Source organism: Netta rufina (genome assembly GCF_964035555.1).
Source record: "Netta rufina genome assembly, chromosome: 10".
In the NCBI taxonomy this organism is placed as follows: Eukaryota; Metazoa; Chordata; class Aves; order Anseriformes; family Anatidae; genus Netta; species Netta rufina.
The window spans coordinates 15,616,924-15,633,418 of NC_140133.1; the positions used below are offsets into that span (position 1 = coordinate 15,616,924).

Consider the following 16,495-nt stretch of genomic DNA (forward strand, 5'->3'; position numbering starts at 1 on the left):
CCAACAAGAGGATAGTCCGTAACTGGAAATGTCACGCTTGCACTTCTTGGGGTCTTCACCATGCAGTTCAGAAGGACAGATCTGCTATCTACTCCCTTGCTGATTAAACATCTTTCGCTCTTCATTTTCTTGGTTCCTGGTCTCTTCGATAATGTTATGAAGCCACAAGGTCGCTGTGAAGCCTCCCTCGTGATGCCAGCCCTGGGAAACCCAGATCAGGCTTGGTGTGGTTTCTGCCAGCCATGGGTTCCTTCAGAGCTCCCAGCTTTGCATACCCAGTTTGCGGGATGTCTCTGGACTGGGGCTTTTCTTCCTTGGCGGGATTAAAAGGCTGCACTCTGCATGGGTTGTACAGGCTCCCGGATGCTACTGGGGACACCAGCCCAGGCCACTGAGGGGACCTCCCTTGTTGAGAGAGCTGAGGAAGGCCTGGCAGAGAGCTTGGGGCTAAGACAGCTGCAGGATGCAGAAGTCCACGGAGATGAGCTGAAGTGTCCTAGTGCCCCATAAAACTGCTGCCCACAGATTTGTGGAGCTATGGGCTTCAGTCCTGGAGGGTCACCAGCTCCAGGGCCTGGGATGGGGCAGGAAGGTTGGCTCTGATGCTGGTCCCAGGGCAATCTGAGCTCTTTGCTATTAACACCACTGCTAGGGGCAGTGGAACCCCCCATTTTACTCCCTAGCCCAGCCCCAATGAAGCCATGGCTCAGCCACAGTTCCTGGGGAAGCCAGGATTTCAAGCTTTTTGCCATGAGAACTGCTGTCAGCGCTTTCAAATGCTCAAGCCGTGCACTGGCTGTTCAGCAGATATGAGAGCAGCTTAACACACTCCTGCCAAACTTAAATCCTCTCTTTTTGCTTCAGCATAATCCCCTTTTCTGCCTCAGGAATGTCCATTTCCGTAAGCAACTTCTAAAGCTTTCCGGACTGCCAATATCGCACACAAGATCCTCTGCCTTTGCTCAGTGCAGGCACAGCCAGCTGAAATCCTGCCATTAAAAACTAACAACAAAGACAGCATGCGAGGTGCATTACTTTCCAGCAGTGCAGAGCTTGCTTTCTTTCCCTCCTGAAGCTTGGCAAAAAAGCAGAGCACGTTGTGCTCCAAAGATATTTCCGTACAGGAGAGATTTCTCTAGAAAAGCAGGGCCAGAAGGAAAAATTACTGCACTCCAAATCTCCTTACCCTCCCAAGCTCTTTGTCCTCCAGCGCCAGCACGCCCGTGCTCTCCGTGAACAGCTTCACCTTCACTGCAGGAAGCGCGTGTGTTGTCGTGAAGTCTCCTTGGGTGCCCCAGCTGCAAAGACAGAGACATGCTCAGCTCCAGCAGCAGCCCAGCAGCGCTACTGCTCGGGTGAGCAATGGTTAACAGAAAATGTCGTGCCTGGCACAGGCTGGGCTGAGTGACAAGGGCATTAATTATCTTCTTAGGGAAATGCAGGACAGATGTTTGGAAAAACCATGATGTCTCTTTGGGGAGAAAAGAGGATATTTGGGAGCAGCATGAAACCAAATTTAAGGGAACTTATTTAGAAGGAAAGAACAATACATCTCTGGCAGTGACAGCCTGTGTAGTTACAGCAGAATCCGAGGATCGAGAACACCTGCACCTAGGACATCTGTGATCACTCATGCCTCTGCTCTTCTCCTGTCTGGTTAACCTTTCCTTTACAGGTTTATAGTGAGGCTTGCTTTCTCTAAAGAAACCCCACATTTAACCTGAGTCCTCTTCTGAGTCCCAGTCTGGTGCTCCAGCCCGGGTTGAGGTTCAAGCCATGATGTCTAGAGTAAGCCTGGTTAGGTGGGTCTGCAGAGCAGGACACCAGCTCCTTGGGGGTGGGATGGCAGTGGCCAGGAAATGTCCACCTCTGCAGCCCCGCAATGAACTGGAAATGCCATCCACTATTTGCACTCCACGAGTTACGCCCCTGGCTGGTACTGTGGCTTGGAAAGCAGTGCTATGGAAGCTGAATGACCCACAGGGTAAGGCAAACTAGAGCAACCTAGGACCATTCCTGAAAAGTCTGGTACACTTCAGGCTATTTGCCTCAAGCAGCAGTACGAGAGGAAGATGTTAGCAGCCGGCAGTGCCTTGGGGAGTACAACCCCATGAGCTCCAGCGAGGCTGCAGGCACGGGGTCCAACCCGCAGCCTGCTGACATGGATGGACCAATTTGCCATTTTGAGCCTTACACAGGGAGACTCCCTGCAGCTGACCTTCCTCAAATCCTCAGCAAAGAAGCCTGCACATGCTGTGGGACTGAGGGGTCACTTGTGCTGGGCACACGGAGGGTGCTGGAGGTGCCCTGCTGGAACCACAGCCCTGCACCCAACGGTGCTGCTGCGCTGGGCAAGTGGGAGAGTGGCCGGGGCTCTCCGTGCCGCCCCGTAAGCGCAGCGTGTGGCAGGGAAAGGTCGCCCCTTTCCACCCTGCCTGGATTAGCAGCTTTCCTGCTATGATTTCTAAACAGATCCCTCTAGTTCACTTACTCCCTTTCTTCAGCTAATCAGCAGTGACAACCTGCCGGTCTCTAGGGAGCCTTGCCAGACTCTGGACCCACTGCTAATCCTCCTCGCGACTTCTGGGGTTTCCGTGTGCCCAGCACTCCCCCGGACCTGAAGAACACGAACAGTGAGTGAACTTCAGAGGCCTCATCCCCTCCTCTCACGAAGCAATATATTAATTTAGTCTCGGGTTGCTTCTATTCCTTACCACCCCCAGTTCTGCTCTATTTCAGTTACAAGAGGACTTTTCTTTTAAAGGTACCCAGAACAGCCAGCTTTGATTTAGAAAGATCATAGGCAAAGGAAACCTGTGAAATGCCAAGTCTCTTCAACATCCTAAAGGCCTCAGCTTTTCCAACAGGCTTACTAGTGGTACCACTCACACCAACAAGTCAAATTATTCACCTGTGCTAAGGTTTTTGAGATACAGTAAATCTCCCCTCTGGCAAACAAGAACAGACTGAAGAGGGTCATGGAACAAAAATTAAGTGGAACTTGAACTAATGTCTATTTGCAAGCTTTAGACAAGTTTGAAAGGAGTGGAGAAAAGAAAAAAAATACTTTATAGACTAAGAGGTAAAAAAGCACACGGTGCTTTTATATTTTAGAGTTTGCAGCTATGTTTCAAGATTTGTTTCTACTTCTTAGAGAGTTAGAAACTTATTAAAATAAAGTGAGACACACACTTCCAAGAAAAAGGTGAGCAAAGCACTCCTAAAGTGGCACTTGCTCTCGTTAGCAGACAGCAGCTCAGCTGAACACCAAGGGCATATGGAGGACTGAGGAAGAATGCACGGCTGCAAGGAGGACACTGCTGAACATCTGACCGTGCAGAAGCCTGCTGTGAAGCTAGTAGATAAGATCTGCTTGGTTTTGTTGTTGTGTTTTTTTTTTTTTTTTTAAATTCATTGTGAACTGGATTTCCATGTTGTTTCCAAAGACCCTGAATATTCATCACACTTCAAAGCTCATGCAAAGCGTACAAGCCAGCTTGAAGGATAATCACAGAGAAGGTGCTTTCTACAGACTAAAAGGAACAAACAGCATGCCACGAGCAACACGTCAGGGCGACATGGCAGAATGCACAATACAACCCAAAATATTGCAAGTCAGATGAGACATTATGCTGTATCTTCCTAACCACTGTATTCCTCCTCACCCTATAAATGACTTTCTCTTTCACATTGACCTTGGACTAGATCCTCTCCTGAAGAAGGGCAGTTCTCTTGAATTGACTGGGAAAAGGCTCAGACTACACATGTCCAGAACATACATTTTCCTCAAATATAAATACCAAAGAGCAGCTTTTGTGTTTTGAAGTTTATTGGGAAAAACCCTTTACCCCTTTTTTGCACGAGGATCATGGTTTATGTTTTGCTCTCTGAGCAAATCTAGTCCAACTGAGCTTAGCAGATGAGCACGTTCAGCACGGAGCTGATTAACAAACTGGGTTTCCTCATCAGCTTTGCTCCGATATCCTCTCTTCCCGTGTCCCTATTCCACGTTTCATCTTTTATGGCGATGCATCCAACTGCCACCAGCGCAGGGAGCAGGGGTTTGGCATGAATTACCTACAGCCCTGCAGTTCAGTCAGATGCCCCAACATTACGTCTTTTTTGTGTCTTATCCCTCAGCTTCCTAATAAATGTTTTAAACATGAGAACCAAGAAAGAGCCTTATTTTCTAATTACAGATTCAGGTCACAGATTATGTTTTCTCTCTTAAAAAAACCTGCATTGTCACCAACAGGGAAAATTAGAGAGATAATCTTGCTTTGGATAAGAGGAGAAAGTAAGAAAATATCGAACCTTACGCTGTGTATTTTGACAGCATCTGCTTTATAGAACTCATATCTCTGTTTACTATTAAAAAGCTCTTATTTGCTGAAGCATTCCCAGACCATATGTTATCAACAAATGTTACTAACCAAATACAAACAGTAATTTTCATTAGGTTTCCTTCATGAGAACAACATTAGCCACAAAGGGAATAAATGTTTCAAATGACAGTAAACATACATAGCAAACCCTTGACAACACCGTGGTGCTTGCTTATTTATCCCCCCAAAAGCCACAAAAAGATCCATGCCAACGAGCAGAGACCCTCCGAAGTTGGGTTTTGTGCAGGTTGGAGCCTGCGGTGATGTCATTAGTTGCCATAGAGATGCTCAGCATAAGGCCATAATTCATGGCACCGAAACATCATTGGTATTCAATCTAAGTAGGCAGTTTATCTGTGCCGCGTATTAAATTATCGGCCATAAAATTAGCTCTGGACAGTCGTCAGGTATTCGGATCTTTTGAGGGAATAGCAAGGTAGCGGTTTCATTTCCGCGTTTAATAATTAAGCATGTTATCCCTGCAGGAGCTGCTTTGTTGGGAAAGTGCCCTGGGATCCATCCTGGGCAAATCCTCTCATGAACTACCTACACCGTCTTGTCCCCATGTCACACAGCCCATGCTTACACTTCAAAGCAATAATTCACTTGCAAACCAGGAGAAATAATATCATTATACCCCAAAGGATATATATATATACGTGTATGTATACATAGGTATACACACACCACAGAAAAGAAGTATTACAGGGAGAAAAATCCTGGCAGTACTTTCTCAGTTAGGACCATATTCATTATCCGAATCCCACCTGAAACCCTCAGCCCAGCATTTCTTACTGCTTAATGCATCCCAAAGCCTGAAGCTAGCCAGGAAATCATGCCATGCCTCGGGACTCTGCTAGAATTACAGCCCGATTTATGCCATCTCTGCTGCTCCGGTAATATAATTTGGATCTCCTTGTGTCTCCAGGGTTTCTCGTTAGGCATCAAACTCAGGATCAAACTCTTCTGGCTGCAAAGAGCCAGAGGATGATGCATGCCCCAGGTGCTATCCTGAGAACTTGTTTTACCTTCTATGAGCTTAACTTAACTTGTTTTGCTTTTTACAGGCAAAGTAAGTAGATCAGCACTGTTGGCTGCGTGCAAGTTTTAGGAAACAAAATTTACTGAAAGGCACCATCATGATAGTTAACTGAACAGCCTAGAGCACTGAGAGATATTTATGTGAATGAAACATAAGATTACATATCCAGAAGTGACTGGACTACAAGGGAGGGAGGTTCTCCCTGGTCCCCAAGCCTCTGTGGGCTCATGTAACACGGAGCACTCTCAGGACAGGCTTACCTCAAGGTAAGGAGCAGCCAGAAGCTCTCATGGGTGCTGTCCTGCCTGGCACCCGAAGGGAAAGCGTTGCCATTGCTGACGCAGAAGCCAAGCTGCTCAGACCAAGCTGCTGGGAGGTGTTTCAAGCTACACACTGGCAATCTTCTAGCAAACCCTCAGGGTGATGTTTCCCAGCCCTTCCCAACTTACAGACAGAACAAGTAAGACCACCCGGTCTCCTCACCATGCCCTGCACCATGCTCTTACCCATTCCTGCCATAAACTCCGCAAAAACAACTCTCCCCAACAGACCACTTTACATGGCCTGATCTAGAAATTTCTCAGCTGTTTTTGAGAGACATTGACTTTATCCTTGTACCAAAGGCCTTACAAGTGCTGAACATACATACGAATACCTACGGGTATTCAATTCTTCAGCTGAGAGATATCTAGATTAGGCTGTATAAGTGGTTTGTTGGGAGAGTTGTTTCCCATTCACTTCTTTCATTTGTGTCCTGTTGTATCCAGCAAGCCCACTTAGCCCCTGCCTAATTTAAAACAGAGAGCCTCCCTCCATCCTCGGCCTTGTAACTAGATCTAACAGAACATCGATGCCTGTGATTTCTCTAAACAATGAACAAGTGCAACTGAATTATATCGCCGGGCCATGAATCAGCCCTGCTAAGCAGCTCGGCCTGTCGGCAGGCTAACATGGGAGCAGCTGGAGAGTGATGTGCTTTAGACAGGGCTGACATTTAAATATGATCTATGATCAGTTTTCATGGGCTTCAAAACTGCCGGAGGACACCTTTTCTCTCTCTCCAGATATATTTGCTGAAAGAAGTTTGCCTGGCAGCTTGCATGGAGCAAACATGAAACATATAAAAGAAAATATGTGTCTGAAAGGAGAGCTAAGCTCTCCCCACAGTGTGATTGCTCCAGAGGTGTGTTATGGGCAGAGGGCTCTCTGAAAGGCCTTCCACAGACGTTGTCATGTCTGGGACAAAATTTGCAAGGCCAGCTGTGTGGTGGGGTGATTTTAAGTGGTTTCTCTGCTTACCGCTGTGCCTGGCCAGGAAGCTTGCTGGAGCCCATCTCAATCCGAGGACGGAGGGGTCTGATCACGCATCACTGAAATGCTACAGGCAGTCTTGATTTACTTCTTCCAAAAACCCTGCCTAACAAACAATCCCAATTTCTTGGGAAAACATCAAGAAAGTAAACAGTTTTTATAAGGTTTTAATGGTGTTTAGCTGTTACCTGTATGTGAAGAAGCCTACAGTAAAGCTTTTTGTTATGTTCTCTAACACATTACACATACTGGTGGGTTGAAACCAGCAAGTAGAGGCCAGTGACCAAGGTTATGGCTGTTGGTGATCTCCCTGAGCTCCCCTCCCACATCTCTCCGAAGCAGCAGCTCATTATAGCACAGATTTACTCAGCTCAGCAGGGAAACCTGGCACAGGGACGGCATTAATTCCACCAGGCTGAAAATGCTAATTTCATTTTCAGAAACGAGTCTTTGTGAATTTCTAGGAACGAGGGAGATCAGCCAGCAGTGCCCAGCAATGCCGGGGGAGCAGAGAGCTCGCTCCTCTTCGGGAGAGGTGTCAGTGGGGCAGGGCAGGGGATGTGGCAGCGTGTACGTGTCTGCAACACCTGGCAGAGGCTGGCGCCCACACCTTCAGCAGCTGGCTCACAAAGAGGTGATAAAAAGAAGCAGAGCATTCTGATAGAGCAGCCCTCCAGCCCCCTTGCCATGGAATAAGCTACAAACTCCTGGGTTTTCCTGATGAGGTGAAACCTTCTGCTTCTGCAAGCCAAAAAATGAGCACCCCGGTACGCCCAGAGGCTGGGGCCGTGCCTGCCCTGAGCTGTGCTGTCAGGCCAAGCAGGGCCAGTTCTCTGCCTGGATCACTGTTTGTGTCCCACACTGTTTTATGTCCCACAGACCATGCTCCTGTGCCAGCACCGCATCAGACGGCTGCCGGGGCACCGCAGCCAAGAGGAGCTGACGAGGCTGATGGCATGACTTCAGCAACCCAGGAAAGGATGGTCTTCATCATACAGAAAATAAGGTGCTTGGTTTCAGCACAAAGTGCTTCCTGAGTGCAGCTGATAGGCACAGTTATGGGGAAGCTGTAAGAAGGGATGGGAGCTGGATTGAATCACATAATAGCTATTTACGGCCACGAGATGGCATTCCTGCCCCAGCGATGTCCCTCTGACATGCCTATGCACAGCACAGCATCACCAGGACCTTGCCGTCCTGCAGCCGGCTTCACCCCAGGCCCTGCTTTACTGCAGGAACGCTGTGGCTGGTTGGGAGGAGGATTTACAGCAAGGCTATTCACCACAATCTTCGGGGTATTTACAGGAAAAGTAAGCAGCGTGATTACTTAGCGTGATTTAAATGATGACTGCTTTTAAAATGCCCCGTGCTTTCGCTTAATACTATGATTTTACAATTAGAGGCAAACTGCTCAGCAGGAGGACATGGAAATGTAAGCCCAGCAACCTTTCACTGGGAGGTCTGAACTGAAAGAGTAATTGCTTTACAAGGGCTGCCTAGCGTATGTACTTTACAATACTTCATCAGTGTGTCAGCTACGGATACAGCAGGAATGAAAGCTTCATTCATGAAATCAGCCTGCGTGCATTTACTGCCTGTGGTTACCAGCACTGCCTGTGGAAGTCCATCACAGCGCCGCTCATGGTCTGGCTGCAGCGCCACACACCTGCCAACCAAAGAGTCCTCGTGCCAAACCAGAGCAAAGATGCCCCACTGAATCAGCCACAAAACCACCACCCTTCTCACACAATTATTTAATTGAGATGTGGTTCATCACTTCTAATGAACTCTCACCACCCCAAAGAAAACCAAACTGCAGAGGGGTGAAAAAAGGGGTGAAAAAACAACCTTCAGGCCTGGTGAGGATTTACACTGCCAGCTCTGCAGAAACACCCCCCGTGATGGGGTGAGCTGCCCTTGAAGGTGAGCCCTTTCTCTGCATTGATTACTGAGGAACTTAACTGAGCAACCAGCTTGTCCTTAAGCAGCTCTTTTCCAAGGGATGCTCTGGAGGTGTCTCATTAGGCAGCTGTTAGGTGAGCATTTTCTTTGCTGTGAAACACAAGTGTTGCCCTAGTTTTATGGACAGCAAACTCGAGGTAAGGATACGCAGCCACTGGGAATAGCTGGAGCAAGCATGCTAACACCACATCCTTCATTTCCCTGTGAGATCTGTCCCAAGACAGGCGTTTTGCTTGTCTGGTCAGACAGACAGGAGGGCTCAGCAACCCCTGGCTGCAGGAGTTTGTCCTCCCGCACCTACCACAAGGAGCTGTTGAGCCCTCTTCCCACCTCTGGAGAGGTCCCACAGCTGCTGAGATCCTCTTCTCTTAGCCAGGGAGAGAAAGTTGCTCCAGGTGCTCTCAGCTGTGTTTGTCTACAAGATCTTTTGGTAAAGGTGAGAAATACAGCAAGCCAGGCAAGATGCTCCTGTGTGCTGTGTCCTGCCCTTCAGGGACTTCTTCAATCTGAAACACCTTGGAGTTGCTGTGGAAAGGGTATCAAGAAAATGTTGCTGCATCCTTCTGGCCTCCTTTGCAAGCTCCTCTTTCCATGAGCAGGTCTTGCAGTCTTTGCCCACGTAGCAACAATAGTGCACAGCTCCCCTTGAGTGCTTGCTGTTCATCGGGAAACCTCAGCATGTTCACACAGAGAACAGGACCCTACCTTCATTTCACAGAGAACACAACTAAAATGTTGAGAAATGAAAGCCAAGGTTAGCAGGCCCGTGAAACCATTCCCGCATCGAGAGCTCTGTCCAAGCAAGAGCAGGCCCAGCAGCAAAAATGCTCTGTACCTCCCTACAGTGCTCTGCAACAGCAGTAGCAGTCCCCCTCGTTAAACGATAATGTGCTCTACTTGTACACAGCACCTAATAAATAAACCAACAACCGGGCGCTTCCACATGTCTCATCCCTGCCTTTCGCCTGGTGGGTGACGTGCAGAACTCGGGCGAAGGCATGGCTTGAGTTTTTTATTTTTTTTCCAGAACATCAACCACGGATATTAAGTAAGAAGACTGCATGTACTCCAGGACTTTTGTTATGCAGCCCTCTTCTTAATTTAGCAATTATTTCACCTCACTGGATCGCAGTCTCATTTCAATGTCCTTTTGGTCTTTGCTGGCCCATCTTAAGGTTGGTTGCACACATGGGAGTGATGCAGCAGACGGGTGTAGATGAAAATTGCCTTGGGCATCATCACACCTTCTGGACTACTTAAATTTGAACGTATGTGCTATCACAGGAATACGTAATTCCCCAATGCATAGAACAGTTGAGAATTCAGACAGTTGGCTAGAAAAGGGAGACATTCTGCTGTGAAAGAAAAGGTGAAGGAGCTCAACCCTTCGTAGAGACCCAAGCATCCATGTGAAATCCATGCTATGCAAATCCCAAAGGTCAGGGAAAACAGCCAGAGACTGCATTGACTTGCTACCACAGGTAAGTGAATAGAAATAACTACAAGAGGTAAGTCTGTAGGAACAAGCCTTCATTATTCTTCAACACAGATTCTAGTGTAGCAGCTGCTGCTAGCACACGGGTGGGACCATGAGTGCACTTTGCAGAAAACAGCCATTATGAGCAGTGCCTGCTGTGTGAATGACTTCCCCTTCTTGCCCCAGAATGAACAAAAAAAATAACCAAACCCAAACTGCAACCAGGACTAAATCTTGGAGGCCACCTGCACGCCTGCCACACAGCCAGCTGGTGCTGTGAGGGAGGATGGAGACAGGGCAGGACTAAGCCTTTGAGCTCTTCCCACATAGTGAACACCCCCACGCTCCTCTCAAAAAACCTCTTCAGAGGGAGGAAGCACACGAGAAGGAGCAGTGGTTAACAACATGGGGGCACCAGGAAGGAAAAAAGAGGGAAGGAAAGCTGCCCAGGCCTTACACCTCACCACTGCGTCCATCTGAGCGATGCTCAGTGTAGGGGAATTGCGATGAAGCCTCGTGTTTATTCTGGGGAAAAACTAAAGTGCTTAAACTAAACCAGTTTCTTCCATCCTCCTGTGAGCCATATAAATACCACTGGCTCCTCAAATGCTGCAAACCTAGGAGAGAAAAGGGAATTTCCCCACCCAGAGCTTGTAGGAAGAAGCAGCGCTTCCTGTAGGAGGCTCAGGCAGATGGAAACAATTCCCCAAAACGACAGCTTGGTAAATTTACCTGGCTAATAACCTCTTAGAGCATTTTTTTTTGCTGTGCTTAATGGCTTGTCCACAGCCTCCATTTTCAAAACTGGGAATAGCGTAACAAATCTCAGGAGCACTATGGAAACAGGATCACGCACACGGGTGTTTGAAACGCAGCTCATACAGAACTAACAGCAGGATCCTACAGGAGCAAAGCCACATGTGGTCTCATCGGAAAATAAAAAAAATGGGCTCCTAGGCTTCCTAAATAATTGTATATGAAGAAACCATGTGCAGGGACTTGGATGCCACTCTGTACACTTCAGTCCTAGACGGAGGTGGCTTAAAAACAAACCACCTGATGGCGTTTGTGTCCCTGCCACTGTCACCTCTTAGCCCAGCAGCAGCAGCACAGGCTCGGAGCAGCTGCACTGAGCAAAGCTGAAGATGTCTCCTGGAAGACATTTCCCCCTGGGGCAGACTGACTCTGCTCAGCGCCTCACCCACGGGGCCAGGTGTGCGGCTCAGAAGCGGTGGTGTCTGACGTTAGCAGTACCCAGGGCTCCATCACCTACTTTTACACAGTCGTAAGGCTCCTGGAGGCTTCCTGAGGGAAAAAGAGCTGTAAACATCTGCACAGCTATGAAACAAAACCATGCAAGTGGAAAGGGAAGCCAATCAGTCTGGGTAATTACGGCAGCTTATATTTAATGCTGAAGCAAACTCAGAGAGGGAGGGGAGAAGAAAAATAGCAACGCAGCCTCCTTCTAAATTTTCCTATTGCTTTTTTTTTTTTTTTTTTTCTTTTAACCCAGCATCATGAATTTTGCTTACACAGGGCTTAGCTAGGGATGAAAACCTAAATGTGGATGACTGCTTAAACCCACGTAGCCACACAGGTCCTCCTGAGCACTGGCAATACCTCTGCAACACCGCGATAGATGTGGATGTAGCACGGGCTGGGAGCACACGGGTTATGCAGCCGAGTTTTTCAGCAGCTGCTCCTCCTGCCTGGCTCTGCCATCCCAGCAGCGAGGCAGCAAAGCCATGAGCTGCACAGCCCCTGGGCTGCAGGATTGCACCCGTCTGAGAGCCACCCACTGCATGGGGGATGCACAATGGGAATTAGGGGCTCTGCTCCTGCCCACATTCGTACAAACCCCTTTAGTTTAGCGGAGTTAAATTTGTTCTACAGCACACAGAATGTTTATTTGTCATTTATACATGAGAGCTCATCTCAAAAGGACCGTTCTGATTTCACCACGGGGAAGTGCTCACGGCATCTCCCAGCCAGCTGCGGCGACCAAACACTGACTGCAGCACAATGCTCTTATCACGCTCCTACTCCACGCGAAACCACTGAGCCTCCCTTCAAACTGTGGGGCCTGAGGCAGGGGATTCCTGCAAGAAAAGCCCTGATTTTCCCCTGCTGCAGAGAGAGAGGGCATCCCTGCTCTGCAGTCTCTCTTCCTGCACGACTTCTCATTTGGCTGCCCTGCGCCCATCTCCCAGAAGGGGACCGGCTCCGAATGGCACCGTGGAGACGAGCTGTGGTCCTGCCCCTGCTCACCATCAGACAGCAAACTGCTGGATGCTGCACACCGAGATGAGGCTAAGACACCGATCAAGTGATCGGCTTGGTGTAGGGACCCAAACCAGGGCAGCCTGCTGCAGCAGAGAGAAGCAGCCAAGCCACCGGGGCACCCTGAAAGCAAATCGGGGAGCAGCATCGGGAGCAAGGACAAAGGTAAAGCAGGGCTCCTGTCTCCTGGCACAATAGCCAAGGGAAGGGAAGGGGGCAGAGATGGGGAGGTTTAAAAGTTTACCAAAAACATTGCTTTATTCTGACATGGAGTCAGAAGAGCTGTGTCCTCTCTCCAGCACTGCCCCACAGCACATACATAAGAAAAATGCATGAAATAAAAACAAGGCACTAAAGAGTGACCTTTTTTCCTCCCAAAATACTAAGCTCCACACAAAATAATAAGCTTCTCATGCTCTGAGCACAACACTTGCACTAGTCCTGAAGAGGCCACTCAGCAAGGAGGAAGATTTAAGCTCAGAATGAGACCATGGCCAGAGCCAGGGGAGCAGCGCTGAGTTCCAAGCAGGTGCACCTGATTTTCACCACTGTACACATGGGGAAAACAAGACTTATCTCCATGCTGAAGTATGCCCAGGTGACCACGCAGTGTTTGTTTACAAGGCACGTAGGACCTCCTTGTTGTTTTGGTCTTTGTTTTCTTTTGCTCACGTCAGAGAACTGCGGTACTGTAAGTAGATGAATCACCGGTACAGCCCGTGAGCACTGCTACGGGCACAGGTCAGTGATTAAATATATCCAGCAGCCTTGCTGGATGCTGTAGGACAGGGGTGCTGTCACCAGACCTTGTGTGCAGTTCCCAGCCCCTCGGCCACCTTGCTCTTTGGCTGCAGAAGCAGCAGCATCAAAGTCGCAGCAGCTGGCAGGGCGCTGCTGGAGATGTGCAGGAGCCGCTTCACCCTCTGGGCTTTGCAGAGGGCAGCCATCAAGACAACAGGCAGGGAAGTAAAACCCTCCAATATCTGCAAGAATAAAGATCCAGCACAAAAAGCAATAAAATCCTGCTTGGCCTGGGATTTCGGATATTATGTAGAGGCATTTGCGGGTTAGGGCATAATACAAAGGCTTTTTCTTACACAACTTATTAAAAGCACTACTAATAATACACGGCAAGCCTGATCTGAAATAACCCTTGCTATTTCAGGTCTGGCTCTCTCTAGAACTGTGCCATCCTCAGTACCCGTGCTGAGGCAGATAATCCTTACATGAAGGGATTGTGCTTAAAATGTCAGGAATCCAACGTGGAGTCTGAGAAGGAAAAAGGGACAAGCAGTTAATGCCAGCCCGAGAGCCAAACCCCTCACACACGGCCAATTTGACTGCTTGGTACACTTCACTGCCCACCCTGCCTCTTTCAAGATCTACAAACACCATTCAAGCTCCAAAAGCACTATGATGTTTTTGAACATCTGATTCTCAAAAACTGCTGGTTTTGCAGTAGCAAAGCAAATCTCTCACAGAACTGGGTGGCAGATGAGCTGGACCGGTGCTTTTGGAAATCCTTCCCTGGTTGGGAGATTGTCCTTCTCCACGAGGCGTGCGGGTGCCAGCCCGAGGCATGGAGCCCAGCAGCGAGGTGTGGAGCTGCCCCTGCCTCCCGTGTCTGCAGCCCAAGCGTCTCGGCTGAGGGCTGGCACTTCGAGCACACAGGTGAATACAGGGAACAACTCCAGGAGTCACTCTTAAGCAAAAAGGAGATGTCTGACATGGTTCCCTGGCCCTGCGAGGCTCTCCTTTCCTGCTCCCCAGACACGGGGTTGTCACAAAGAATGGACGTTTTCCAGTGAATCTGGCTATTCAAATGTAATGTGTTTTTTTTCCTTTTTTTTCCCTTGAGAGTAAGTCTGAGAAATTTAGTCTTCTGTACCTCAGGCAGCCTCCAGAATGATGGCAAACCAGAATTTAGAGCAGTTTGAAGAGCTACAATTTAACCTAAGACAATCCTGCCTGTTTTCAGAACTGCTTTCAGCTCTTTCTCACTGACCGCAGACACTCAGAGCTGCAGCTCTATTTTTAGAGCCTCTGAGATACAGAAGTGTTAGGATACACAGGGGTAAACCTCCCTGCTACAACGCTCACACTTTTATAGTGCTGAGGCTCAGCACACCCCAGTTGCTCAGCAGCACCCAGTGCAAAAGCACCCAAAAACTTCAGGTCTGGGGGACACTTCAGGGGGTAATCTTAGCATGCGTTGGCTGACCTAGTTCCTTTACCCATGGCTGTTTCTCTTGCAATAAAAAGAACCTGAGTGGATGTGGTGTGAATGACCTCAGTGAGAGCGACGTTGGCATCTGAGAGACACTTCACAAGCCTGCAACACAGCGCAGCTCTAAAATGCACCACGGACCTTTCTGAGCTGCTTCTATCACTGCCTCACCACCGCAACACCTGAGGGCCTCCAAGTCATGTATTAAGCAACATGACAAACACGTCACATCTCGTTCATTTTCTCTTTTCCTTCTTGTCAGAAGAGGAGAAGGTAAGTGCAGTAAATTGCTTTCACGAGGCCTTGGTGCTCCCCATCTGGGCTGTTGTCTGGCAGAGGAAGCAAGGTGAACAACGTGCTTCTGACTTTTTTCTTGTCTGCATCAAGGTTTTCTGTGATGGTCTCTGGTTTCTGTGGAAGGCTTTTCCAGAGTTTTGGCTTGGGTGGCCTTTAATTTTGGAAGGAAAACGTCCCAAGACCTTTGGGGAATGGAACCGTCAGGCCCTTTCAAGGCTTTTTCTTACATATTGGCCCAAGGGTGGAGCAACCTAGAAGACTTCAAACCCGACTTGCACCTCTGTGGGAAGCCAGCGCAGGGAGGATGAGTGTGATGGACTTACGTAACTCGGACCATGCTGTAGTATGTTGGCTGCATGTTCCTCAGGGCTGATGGCTTTCTGCCCAGGCACTGTACATTTCATTATGGTAAAAAGAGCCATTCAATTAAAGAGCTCACTCCTGCATCCCTTATTTTCCAAGCAACACTTGTACACACATTTATCGCTTACAGCAAGAAGGCTTGAGTATGTAAGGACAGATCCTTTGAGCAGAAGTAGAATGAGCGGGCTAAACAAGTACATGTAACCCAGCAGAAGTACACTATTCAGTATGGGTAGCAGTAATTTCCCCTAAATAGAGCCCAACTTTCCCTGTGAAGCAACAAAAATACCTAAAATAGTGACAACCGCAGGTTCTTATGGAAATTTTCTTCCATGTACAGTTCTCCTACTTCCTTCTCCGAAGCAGATTTTAGAGCAATTTGAAAAGTAAGGCAGGCTGCAGCACTTCCCCTGATTGGGAATATTGTTTTTAAATTGCTTACAGCAGATTCCTATTCTGCCGGTGCCGTGCAGGGTGCAAGGCATCAGCATTTTCTTTGCCTCTGCGGGAGGACAGCAGCTGATGGAAGACGTTAGCTGACACCTCCTCGAGAGCACTGGTCTCGAGCCATTCGCATGCAGCGCTCATGCATTTGCACATGATGCAACTGTGCAGGTTCAGCTGGTTCGCAGCTTCCCTCCCATAAGCTTGGGAAGCTCCTGGGGAAACACCCCTGGGGGCCTGTCCCTCAGAGGAGATGGGACATGGGACCAGAGAGGGAACGTCCCAACAGCAGCCCCTCTACACCACTCAGCATCTCTGGAAGAGGCTTTATTTCACCCCAGGAGTTGTATGCTGTGAGGACGTGCACTGAGAATTTCATTAGGGTGTGAAATCTTTGCAGTGGACCAGAGGAAAATGGTCTCACATCCATGTGAAGAGTGCTGCAAGTCACTAATCTACCAAATCAGAAAGGAAATAAACTGTTCAGGATCTTCTCCTTCCAAACTAACAAAGATTAATGACCACTAGCAGTCTAATGCAACAACAGGAGAAGACAGGAAAAGCAAAGTATTGGGCTGCAGAAAGGCATTTGGGGTCCAGGTCAGAGAGGACAGAACAACACTCTGCCCTTGAACTGAACCCAGACAACATGGCCTCAGATAAAGCTTTGACCAAGCAACTTGGACAAAGTTGCTTGGTCAAAGCAA

The 16,495-nt window shown here is 48.5% G+C and overlaps 1 protein-coding gene across 3 annotated transcripts in view; it reads right to left on the reverse strand.

Moving 5' to 3' along the window:
• Nucleotides 1-16,495, reverse strand: part of CADPS (calcium dependent secretion activator) — a gene marked incomplete at both ends in the record, with an annotated part of 194,308 nt that overhangs the window by 105,913 nt on the left and 71,900 nt on the right. For all 3 annotated transcript variants that reach the window (XM_084292522.1, XM_084292520.1, XM_084292521.1), the window contains one exon: nucleotides 1,187-1,298. In XM_084292522.1, the coding sequence (XP_084148648.1) occupies nucleotides 1,187-1,298 (112 nt within the window). The remainder of the gene's footprint in view (nucleotides 1-1,186; nucleotides 1,299-16,495) is intronic.